This window comes from Sphaeramia orbicularis, chromosome 24 (genome assembly GCF_902148855.1).
Source record: "Sphaeramia orbicularis chromosome 24, fSphaOr1.1, whole genome shotgun sequence".
Lineage (NCBI taxonomy): Eukaryota > Metazoa > Chordata > Actinopteri > Kurtiformes > Apogonidae > Sphaeramia > Sphaeramia orbicularis.
This window is the reverse complement of record NC_043979.1, coordinates 14,959,416-14,971,879: the sequence shown is the minus strand read 5'-3', so window position 1 is coordinate 14,971,879 and position 12,464 is coordinate 14,959,416. Positions and strand designations below refer to the sequence as shown.

At 40.6% G+C, this 12,464-nt stretch overlaps 1 protein-coding gene across 1 annotated transcript in view; it reads right to left on the bottom strand.

Moving 5' to 3' along the window:
• Window positions 1-12,464, bottom strand: part of cep128 (centrosomal protein 128) — a 47,912-nt gene that overhangs the window by 14,826 nt on the left and 20,622 nt on the right. The window contains exons 14-17 of the mRNA XM_030127831.1: window positions 11,085-11,273; window positions 9,433-9,894; window positions 6,716-6,880; window positions 4,819-4,983 (exon numbers count right to left, since the gene is read on the bottom strand). Of these exons, the coding sequence (XP_029983691.1) occupies window positions 4,819-4,983; window positions 6,716-6,880; window positions 9,433-9,894; window positions 11,085-11,273 (981 nt within the window). The remainder of the gene's footprint in view (window positions 1-4,818; window positions 4,984-6,715; window positions 6,881-9,432; window positions 9,895-11,084; window positions 11,274-12,464) is intronic.

The following is a 12,464-nucleotide window of genomic DNA, read 5'->3' as shown; positions in this document are numbered from 1 at the left end:
AGAAAGGCACTCAGAAACACAGACAAACACAATCACATAAAACTAAATGGCACTTAGTCAAGTACACATCTCCACCAGTGTTCTGAAACTCTAGACGTGGGCCAGCTCCACGTGTGGATTATCCACTAAAGGTTAAAAGGTCGTTCTTTACTTCATTAACTACCGTACTACAGTACCCATGAGCCCTCATGAACAGAGGAACACATGAAAGACAGCACCTGAAAGGGAACTAGACATGTCTGGTCTAATTGTATCCAACTATTTTCATAGATCACAACGTCCTGCAGTTGCCAACCAGGTTGTTGTTTGTCATGTAATTTTTTAAGGCTTTGTTTGATGAGACTCATTTATATCAAGTGTGTTACCATGTCGACACATTTACCACTGTTTAAATGTTCTGTTAAAAAAGTGTCGACAGATATCAGACACTTCAATTTAATGACATTTCAGTGTTCTTGTTCAAATTTCAGTCTAAGTTTTAGCTCAAGTGTATTTTCCTATTCAGTCACTGCAGGTTAATGTAAAGTCGTGATGTAAGATGATTTTTTTTTTTTTTAAATGTTTATAGTTTACAGATTTGAGGCAGACAGTGGTGCAATTTCTGTTGTGTTTAAACCCCAAAAACTGCATAGCTGGATGTTACAGAGCTGTGCTCAGTTAAAAGCATCTCTCACTGTTCACACTGAATAAATAAATTAATTATTTTACATGGGGTCTAGGGGGAGTGACATGCATTTGGTGCCATTCAGGTTACTGCAGTTCTGGACAATTAAACACTGGCTTCACATTCCAGCCCTGGAGGTCACCGCTTGCTAAAAATGTGAAAATGAAAACCCCTTGTTAGAGCCAGATTTGAGTTTGACTGTTCTAGATTTCTGGTTAAGGGGATATGAACTCAGGTCCACACTCAAACATAGACAGTAATGTGCCTGAACAGTGGAGTCTGATTCCATCTGTATTAACATGTTCATGGAACAGAAGCTGAGGACAGTACCTGCACCCACTATAGGTTCATCCAGTTCTTATTTTCAGGTACCCGGTAATTATCATCCAATGAAGACATGATTAAAGCATCCTCTTTCAATAGTGAGAACCTCCAAAATCCTATACCCTTCATCATTTAGATATTCTAAACCAAGGGTGTTAAACATATAACCTGTAGGCCAAAAACTGGCCCGCCAAAGTGTCCAATCCGACCCAAGGGGTGTATTTGCAGGATTGCTGGATTTGAGGATATTAACAATGAAGGGTCTCAACATGATTTCAGTTTAGTGTTACAATCATAATAACCTATAAATAATGACAACTCCAAATTTTTCTTTTTGCTGAAGTGTAAAATGTAATTACATAAAAATGTTTACATTTACAAACTATCCTTTCAAAAAAATGTGAATAAGCTGAACAAATATGGACAAAATGAAATATCCTAAAGAGAAGTGTAATTTTACCAATATTCTGCCTGTTATTAAATGTTTTGTATATTTGTAGATCCATTACAATCTGTAAGTTGTAATGTACATGTGTAAATGATAAACTGAGGCAGAATATTGTTAAAATTGCACTTATTAGATATGAGGTACTGCAGTGTATGACAAAGAAAAATAAGTTGTTCATGTTGATCACTTTTTTTTAAAGGATAGTTTGTAGATGTAAACATTTTCATTATGTAATTTTAGTTTTTTCTCTAAATCATAGAGAATAATTTGGAGTTGACATTATTTATAGGTTATTACGCATGTTATTATTTTTCTGGTCTGGCCCATGTGGGATCGCATAAAACTACATACGCCCCCTGAACTGAAATGAGTTTGACACCCCTGTTCTAGACCCTTTAAGGACCTGCACACACACTCTGTTACAGAAAAGTGAGACACTCCTATGGAATATTAGAAGATGGAATGTAAATAATTTATTCCTTGTTCAACCTTTCCGCAAGACATTGTGCAAATCCAGTAAAAAGGAGGCATCCACGCTGGAAGAATGGAGAAGTCTGCTACAACATGAGTAAAAAAAGCCAAACAACACAACTTCATATGTAAACACTCATACACAGTCATGAACAGAGTTGAGAAAAAAGCCAGCGCTGCCTTTTTCCAAGTAAACCCTTGTGGCAAGGTGTTTACGCGTGATCAACAGATATGGAAAGCACACAGCGGGGTTTTTTTGGACCCTTTCTGTCCTTTGCCTTGGCAAACAACATCGTCATTGCACAGGTGTCAAACAACTTTTTCAAGCTGTCACTCAAACACAGATGCAAGCAAAATGAATTTCCCAAGATGTTGCCACGGCAGCTCAAAAAGAAATGGTGTACTGCTGTGCAGAGGTCCCCGTCTTTGGGAGTGTACAACCGCATGGCAGAGCGTGTGACTGCGTGGGAGGATAAAACAGGCTTCTACGCCTCACACTCGCTCTCTCTTTACACTTTCCTGAACCATCAAGGCAGCTCTGTGCGGTGGCAGACAAAAAGGAGGTGAAACTGTTGAAAAACCGAACAAGTAGGCTGGGAGTTAAAAGTGCTGTCTGTGGGGTTGAAGTAAAAGTAATGCCACTATTTTCTCAGCAACAGCAACGGTGGAATCCGAGTGTCTGCCCCAGCTAATTTAAATGTGTGACTGCCTGTTTATACGTCTGTTTCCGAATGCGAAAAACATGCGACTGTGTCTTTGGTTACACTTTGTTTGTTCCCCTCCCCCACTGAGAAAATGGGGAGGATTTAAGTTTTAGGAGAAAATAAGGCAGAAATACTGAGACTAACAGTAAAGGGGAAGGAGCAGTGTTTTCTGGAATGACATCAACACTATGGCATTTCACTTAATCTTAAAAAAAACTTTAATTTAAGAGGAGACAGGTGAGACTGGGGAAAGACAACCAAACATGACCAGTGTTCCAAAACTACAACTAGTCAAACTAACTTTGTTGTCAGTGTAAGTATAGACCTGTATGAAGTGTGGCGTACTCCCTGATTTCCACAGACAGTATGCTAGTGCACTTCTACTGGGAGGTTTTTCCTTTAACTTTCAGTGTTAAACTACCCTGTCCGACAACTTCTTGCATTAATGAGTCTCAAGAAGAGGAAGGAAGGAGGTTATCATGTGGTAAATTCAACCTAATACACCCTTTAACTGTTAATGATTCCCCTCATTAAGCTGATCACTACTCAGTTTGACTTCTTTTCAATATGACAGATTACAAATGGGACAAGGTGCTGGCTCACGTATCTGGGTGCAGACTGCTGGACCAGATTAGGAAATCCATATGAGCAGATAAGAGCTAGGTGGGTTCATTAGCCCCGAGCAGCAAAGGAAACCTGGCTTCATGCAGCAACAAGGACAGGATTTCTCATATCAGGACTCAGACACATAGAGAAAACACCTATTAAGAATTTTAGTGACTGAAACTCACTAAACCTATCTGATAAATGACATTTTAGGAGCATCAAGTGTGCTATCAGTCAAATTCCACTAATCAGCTCCTACTCGAACAAGTGGCATCCATCACCGTGGAAATATGCAAAATAGTACAAGTCTGACTAGTTAGAGTGGAAGGAAACTTGAAACACCTGCAAATAAGGATGTACCGATTACCGGTATAATAATAAACCACGGTAAAATTCCAGACGGTTAGTATTACCGATTCAAATTCTAATTATCATTAAAACCATGTTTAATTACCACACTTTGAAAAACTCACGGTGATACTGCTCTGTCTCACGGGCCCCTGGGGGAGACAGGGTGTTTTGATCTCACTTGTGACGGTTCTAGCGCAGGAGGGGCGCGGAGGAAGGGTGGGGAAAACACCTCAGTGGGAGGTTCTACTAGCCTCGAACTCAAACTGGCCAAATGGACTGTCTGGTCGGTGGAGGCTCTCCGAGGTGGATCATGGAGGTCGGTCGTTCTACGAATATCAATCTGGAGCTACACTCAACTATTGGTGATAGCTGGGGCGCCGTTAACGGGGACAAACATGACAAATTCCTGGGGCCCAGCATTCCTGGAGGGCCCATACAGCAGTGGAGTGGGCACAGAGAGTCAGAGGAATTGTAAAGCATCTTCACTTTCACTTAGCACCGCTCTGACAATCACTGACCACTTCACCCACCCCCCAGCCCCACCCCAATGTCAATATTGATACCAGTGTATTGATGTGATGTATGGCTGCAGTAGTCAAAAAATCAGGTTACAGCTCAAAATTGTACTTTGGTATCACTTAATGAATCGGAATCAATCAATTAATACTGGATCGAATCGATATTGGATCAAATCGAATCATAATTGATTGAGAACTTTATGACTCAAAATCAAATCGATAAGGGAAATTGGCCATGATACCCGGCCCTAATTGTGCATGTTATTTTTTTTCCAAAATAAAACTTGATTAAATTATTTCAGTGTATGTATAAGTACTTTTTGAACATTTTGAGCACATTTCAACAATACCGCAATAACAATAACAGTGATAACTTTGGTCACAATAACTGTGAAATGAAATTTTTTATATTGTTACATTTCTACCTGCAAGCATCGACTTTTATGTTTCTGCACAAGTTATATGTAAGTATATGCGTTTTCAACATTCAGACTGTTTAAGAAACTAGCAAACTAAAACTCATGTACTTGGAGAGCTATCAGAGCTAAACACAAAGTCAATATTAAATCAATCTTGGACCAATGGGATGCTTGTGTTTCTCTTTATCTGCTGGGTGTGGAAACAGCCACTTGATTGCTCACGTTACTCATTATCAGCTCATCAGCCAAACACTGATTGAAAAGGAAAAAAATAGGCTAAATGAATATAATGTTCTACATAAAATCAGAATACCTGGAGTTTGTCTTCGCCGTTTGGAGCCAGGCCCCGACAGGCTGCGTCCAGCTCCTCGCCCATGGATGTCAGGACTGCTTCTTGTTCTGCCTCCATCTGCAGAACCTTCTCCTCCAGCTTAATAAGCTGTGACTCAGAGACATGCCTCCGCTCACTTAACCTGACCTGTGGAGGTAGGGAGAGGGATGACAGGTCAAGCAGTGGATGAATGTAGGCAGCATGGTCTGATATGTTCAGTTCTGACACTTGGAACTTTAAAATACAGATTCAACAGATTACTGTTGATTGCTGCAGAACAGTTTTTTTGTTTGGTTTTTTTTTTATGTACATTTTATTGTTGTTTTTGAGAAAGACATAAGCCAAATACAAACAATAACAGAACAAACAGCAGGGGGTGAATCCAACATTCGAGTAACATTTAGTCCACATGTACATCAATATGCTCATATACCTATATTAATTTCTTCTCTGCGGTAAAGTTTGAGGATATGCCCCCTGTAGGGGCACACTGTGATTATACAAAATCAGGCCTTACAGTTGAAATATATGTGAACCATTTTAACCAATTTTCTGTTAAGATATCAATTTTACATCTCAGTTTAAATGTGATTCTCTCCACAACATATATACTGTAAACTGCATCAGTCCAGTCATTTATAGTAGGTATGTCTCTTTTCAGCCATTTTCTGGTCAGGGCCTTCTTACTTGCTACTAAGAGTAGTCTCAATACACATTTATCTCTCTTTGCACACTTGAGGTACATGGTTTTAAAGTCAAAACAACTTTAAAATGAAGAACTGCCTCCAGGAGGAAATGAACACATCTCCAAAATGGAGCCACAGAGGGACACTCCCAGAAGATGTGAAAGTGGTTGGCCATAGTACTGCAGAACAGTTTTGACAGTACCTTTGTTTATCACAAGATAATTTCCAGAAATTGTTACAGTTTGGTCAATAACAGACAGATAACCTTGGGCACTGGAGCGCTGTTCGGTTCCCTCAACACTGGCCCACACCATCAATAGCTACAGAGTCTATACCAGGACACGGTCAGTCGATATGTCCACAGCACAGGAACCAACCGATCAGTGCTGCCCAGGGACCGTGGATCATTATCCTGTCCCTGGATAATAAACCACCTATGTCACATTAATAAGAACTCCTTTTTCTCTATTCACCAAATTTCAAATCAATACATGGATCTCCTATAGAGTTCCTCCGACTTATCAGGGCCCTGTCAGATAAGTGAGCAGAGGTTCGATACTCCATCTGCTGTTGTAAAACACCTGAGCATGCACTGATAGAGCACCTTTAAAAATAGTGCTGATTTAGCGCCGCTTAACCTTTCAAACCATTCTGGGGTTTGTATGATCACATGACCTCGCAGATATCCAAGATCTATGATGCCAGGAAGGAAGGAAATGAAATGTCCCCAAAGGTTAACAACTATGTATTTTTGTTACTACTATTACTACTAATATGATAGAGGGAAAGAGTTAAAATGTACGTACAAATACCTTTGTGACTGCATTGTGTGGCTGTTTACGTGCACACAGCCCAATGCCCTGCTTCTCCATGTGTGCTATGTATCAAATAACGTAGCAAACTTAAAATGTGAAACCTGCAGAGTCAGTGAAGGGAACGCTGCCAAACACAGTCATATCTTTATAGCTCGTCTTTTCATGTAAAATGATTCTCATTTCCTTTAAATGTCCTTGGACTTTGTCTGTCACAATTAATTAGAATCAGCTCAAATACTGCAGAAGATCTACTGAGCAAAAAACGTATTTCACAATCACTACTAGGACATTGGACAGTCTGCATATATTGGAGGTCTCACATCATTCCATTAGATTAGTCACTTTTTGAAACAATAAGGCAAAGGCAGATAGGCTTACTTTGTCGTCCAGTTCTTGTTTGAGGAGCTGGTACTTTCTTTGGAGGAGTGTGTGTGCCTCGTCTTTTGTGCTCAGCTGCGATGCCAGCTTATCACACTCATCCTTCATCCTGTCCAACTTGATGCGCAGCACCCCACACAGCTCCTTGTCTGATGCTGCATCTGCCTGGTAGAGAGGGGTAAAGGCCACCGTGCACAAGCAACCATTTATTATAATAAAGACTGTGGGTAAATCTGCTCCAAAAATATCAACTCTAAACAATTTGCACTTTGTGTCGGTGTGATTTTGTTATACTTAAGTATACTGAAGTAGAGCAAAACAGATTATACATGTGCCACCACTGTTCATTGGATAATACTAACAGAATGCCAAACATACAGGTTGACATTATATAATTAGTTGTCAGTGGTTTTAATTAACATTAATCAGATACAGTGTTCATTAGAAGGTCTGGCATTACATTTACTGCAAAGAGCAAAGAATACATGAGTGCTGATTCCGAGTCAGAAATAAGGGCTGAAATTCTTAGCGACATATCTTAGTCCAGCTTTCAGCCTTAGACATTAGGTTTTAATCTACAACTATTTATTTACACATATTTCAAGATATAGTAAAGAGGACAGAAAAGCAATAACCGAGGACTGTGTGTGACAGAAGAGACACAAACAGAGAAAGGTGAAAAAAAAACCAAGTGCTAGAAGTGACTGAAGAGAAAAATAGATGGAAAATGGAAAATTAGAACTAGAAAGAGGAGCCGTAAGAGAGGGATTAAGACAGAGGAAGACAGTGAGAGGGGAGATAGAGTGGAGGAGAAATCAAGAGTGAGAGCACAAGGACAAAAAATACGAATATTTTAAGCTTTTTCTGACAGTTGACTGTATCAAAACTGCAATTTAGGCTTCTGGCTATGCTACATGAATATTGGGTGGGCTTCTTAGGGACATCTGCAGCACCCGTAGGCAAGTACTTAAAAACATTCCACCAAACGCCCTTGTCCTCACCGCACTCTGAAATGACACCATTACAATGAGCTATGTCAGATATTAATGCCATTTAGCACAGCTAATGGGCTAAACTCAACCATATCAGGAAGGACCATGCCCCTTAAGAAACAATGTACCCAAGAGGACTCATCTTTGGAGATACTGAACAGAGGGAGGGGGTGGTGGTGGTGGGGTACTGGGGAGGTAAGTGAAGTGGAGTCCCCTATCTCCAACGCTGCCTTGATGAGACTTTGGAGGTCTGATATCGGGGTTTTTAAATATTCACGCTCAGAGCTTTGGAATAGCCGTGAGGATCCACGGGGCACCACACACCATTAAGGGCTCAGCTATCCTCGGTTCACCCGTCCTCTGAGGACAGAGTCGGGGCCAATGAAGAAAAGTACTCTAAATGAGAATTTTGTCTGTGTCTCGCTGAGTCGGAAATATGCCAGATGTTTAGTAGCGGAGGCATGTTACCCTGTGCTGAATTCAAAGTGAGTGCCAATGATATTCTAAATGTCACTTAGAGAGCAGCACTCTATGATCCATGCCTTCTCTTTGGTTGGCTTATGACCTTGCAATCTCAAAAGACTTGACAAATTAAGCGAGTGTGAAACATCTGATATGTGAGCTACGAGTTGCGTGTGGAGGGCATTTAGGTATGTCTGAATACACAGATGGGTGACAAATTAAATGAAAAACCTGGAGGGAGTGGTCTCCTCCAGGCTGATGATACCCCCTATCCATAGAGCATGAGGCCTCACTGAATGGCTTGTTAAGTAGAAAAATGATGTCGATCATATGCCATGACCTTCACTGCCACCAGATCTCAGGCAAGCAGCAGCCATGACTGAAATACAGTGAAAAGAATACTGCTGCCATTTGAGGCTGACTCCAAAAGGTAAGACACTCCCATTCCCAACAGCAGAAATCTGCATATTTACAGCCCAATATTTTAGAACGTGGTGTAAAGTTAAGCAGGATTAAGAGAGTGGCTGGTGGTGGTGACAGGTGGTGGGTGCTATGATCAATGGTCCGCTGACAGGGGTGACCAGCCCATTCACATTAAAGATGAAATTTCACTGCTAATCAACATGACTTTTCCTGAGAAAGAACTCTACTAGCTGTAGAGGTTATACAATAAAACTGTGAAATGGAGATTTAATTATGTAAATGTTTCTTAAAATTTAATGGTAGCTAATCCCAATACTGTCTGTAACTGCAGTAACTATATTTGGAGCATTGTTCATTTTGTACTGCCATTATTTATACTAATTACTGTATTTATATAATACAGCATAATTATCAAATGCAACTTTATGTGTTAAAATCTAGAAAGTAGTTTAACTTTAGCTCCACATGCTTGTCCAAATATTGTCTTTTCTTGCTCCCAATCACCAAAATGACAACATCCAAAATACAAAATAAAACCTTTCAAAACCGTCATCTAAAATAACCATGAAGACCATCAACACCTTTGATTGACTTTGACTGGAACAGTGCTCACCAACACCGTCTTCTCAACACCTCATGAAGGAAAATCTTTTGGAGGAATATTGTTCGTTCTTCCATTAGAGAGAATCACTGTTTAGGTGGACTGAAGCTGTTCACATGCACATGGTAAGCCCAACCCCTCACCACAAGACACTTCATCTTGTTTTTCCTTTAATTTGTCATCTGCATTTATCCCCTTTGGAAAAACATATTAATCCGTACTTTCATACAGTGGCCTACCTTCACCTCCTTCATCTGTGCCTGGATTTCTTCCCGCTCATGTCGGCAGAGTTTGAGCATGTCCTGCACATCTCGGTCCTTCTTTGACCTGCTGTCCTCCATTATTGCTTTCATGTTGTCCAGTTCCTTCCGATGAACCTCCCTCTCGACCTGCAGCTGTTGCCCCAGCGCCGCCTTCTCCTCCTGTATTGCTTTAAGTTTGGCCTGTAATTCGGCAGCGCCCTTCTGCAGGTCTTTCCTGGAGCTCTCCTCCTCAGCTAACCGCTGGGATAGCTGAGCGTGGGACGAGGACATCTGCTTCAGGGCAGCCTGGAGCTCCACCTGTTTGTCTTCCTCTCGCTGATGATGACGGGCTTGGGTGTCAGCTCGTTCCTCCAGTCTTTGGTTCTCTTCCCTCAGTCTGGCCTGGATGGCGGCCTGATTCCGAGTCTCCTCCTCTAGGGCAGCTGAGGCCTCCCTTACCTAGGAGTTAAAGTGTTATTCAGAACCCAGTAAGAGCCATCTAATGCCTCTCTCTAACTAATGATCTGTTTTGCATATTGTTTAATTGAACAAGAGCATAAAGAGATCGCCACAAAACACAATCATTTGGGGAAGAGAATACAGATTTGGGAATAATTATTCAAATCACTGTGATACCAAGTAGAATTTTCTACTTCTTCCAGAATGACCATCTTCTCCACATCACACATTCCTCTTCCCTTAATAGTTATTGTGTTCTGCTTAAATGATGCACATAATAATGTCTCCATGGTTTTTGATGATCTAATGTAAAATTCAGTAATTTTACAATTTTCAGTATGTTATCTTTTTGAACAGAATTTTTACTTGGATAATTATTTATTAAATTCATTTTCTTTTAACCAGATTTTATCATCTCCATTATAAACAGAGGTTATTATTTAGCTGGTTTGATTTATTTGAAACAAAAATAGCAGTGTTGGAGGGTTGTTATTTTTTTTTTTTTTAAAGAAAAATCACAAGCGGTCTAATAAGTATTTCCGAAACTTTATAGATAATGGTTTCTGCAGGTCTCGTATCCAGTCACGCTGGCAATACAATTTGTTGTGCTTTTGGTAAGGTGAATACAGGACCAGAGTTTTTTTGGGGGATTTTTACAGCAGCTTTGTTTTCTGACTTCCCACATGACTCTAGTGTCATTAGACCCAGAGTTCCTTATTCGAGTGTTTTCATCCATGAGTTGCAGTAAGAAGGAAGCTTTAACCAAACACTAAATCTGATACATAAGTCTTCTGCTTGATATAGTATTCAAGACACTGTAAGGCCTAACATTCAGATTTGTGGATTTTAGACTTAGTTTAGGACTTGCACAAACCCTGATATATACTTAAAGTCTATGTTGACACAATGTTGACTCTGATAATGTCAAAAAATGCCCCAAAACTATAACATTATAGTGTCCAATAATATCAAAATAACAATGTATGGATTATGAGTATGTTAAAATCCTTCTGTATCCAGCAGACCAAAAAGATGTAAATGTCGGGGAAGAATAAAAAGATTTCAGAAATTACCAGATGCACATTGTTAAACTAACCCAAGGTAACCCAAGGCATGTAAGATTTTTAAAACACAGCTACTGACTCTCATTAGAGGAAGAAATTTCTATTTTTGGTTGTTCATCTCCACACCTCCCTGATTTCCTGCTCCAGTGACAACTGGCGCTGGCGGGTCTCGGACAGATCCACGTCCTTGCGATGGAGCTCTTCTTCGCGTTGGGCCAAGCGGCCTAGGATTTCAGCGAGCTCCCTGCGGGCCGCCTCAGTTTGCTGGATCAGCGCCTTCAGCTGGGCCTGAGAGCTGTCCTTTTCCCTGGCTGCCTGGAGGTGGTGGTTTGGGCGGGGGGGGGGGGGGGGGGGGGGGGTACAAGAACACCAGAGGGAAGGGTTGGGTGAGAGAAGGCAGAGGTAAGGGAAATGAAGAATGACAAAATGAAGAGGAAGCTTAAGATGGAGTACAAAGAAAAATGCTACCAATAATGAGAGCCAGAGAAAGAGTGACAGAGAGAGGGAGAGAGAAGGAAACATATGCAGTACCAGCTCTGGCACTGATAGGAAAATGTTAGCTCTCAGCTTCCTGATAAGGGACAATGGTCAGGTCTGTTCAAGGCAGATTGCTTCTAATACTCTGGCTTTGACTGGATTTTGCAAAGACTTTGCTGTAGCTCAGAACCTAATCATTTAATTGAGCACTTGATTCTCTCCCCTAATTCATTAAGGGGGCAGAAATGATTCTGTAATTAATTCACATCACGTGGAGCATGCCAGGTGGGAGTCCGTCTGCCTGTCGGTCTGCCTGTCTGTCTGAGGCCGAGGCTGCTGACTGAGTTTGAAGGTGACTCACTCAGTTCAAACACAATGAAAATCATTGGGAGGTGACTTTCAAGGTGATAACAACAGACAGACATTAATTTTTGAACCAAGCACTACCATAACAACAAACAGCGCAAAAATGTGTGGACTACTTTACACTTTGTTTCTACTATTGTAGAGTTCTTTGGGTTGATTAGAAATATCAATAAAAAGCTCCAGAGTATTTTTATAGATTACTTATATTGATGGTTTTAAAAAAGTATTTAGTCATTCCTTTGTGTTGCTCACAGGAGGACTGCATGTAGCATTCAATATGGATGAATGCATCCAGTTAAATGACTTTAAGGCACAGAGGATGCTTTTTATTCTTATTTATGTGCCCAGCTCAACTAAAAAAAAGTGTCCAGGTCAATTATACTACACATTTTCATAAATACTGCATATCAGGTAAGAGTATTTGGTTATTTTCTCTTACACATCTGTCATCTATCCTACTGTAAATCTATTCATTTCCTAATCCTTTCCTGTACAACATTGTGCATGCTTCTTTTCATTTTACTTTTATGAGCATGCTGTCAAAACTAAAAGTAGTCATAGGTAAACCAGACTTCACTGTTAAGCAAATGCAGCAAAGAGTCGGTTATTGCTAACAGTGCTGCCAGCCAGCCAGCTGCTAAACCAGCCAGAAGCAGCACTGCT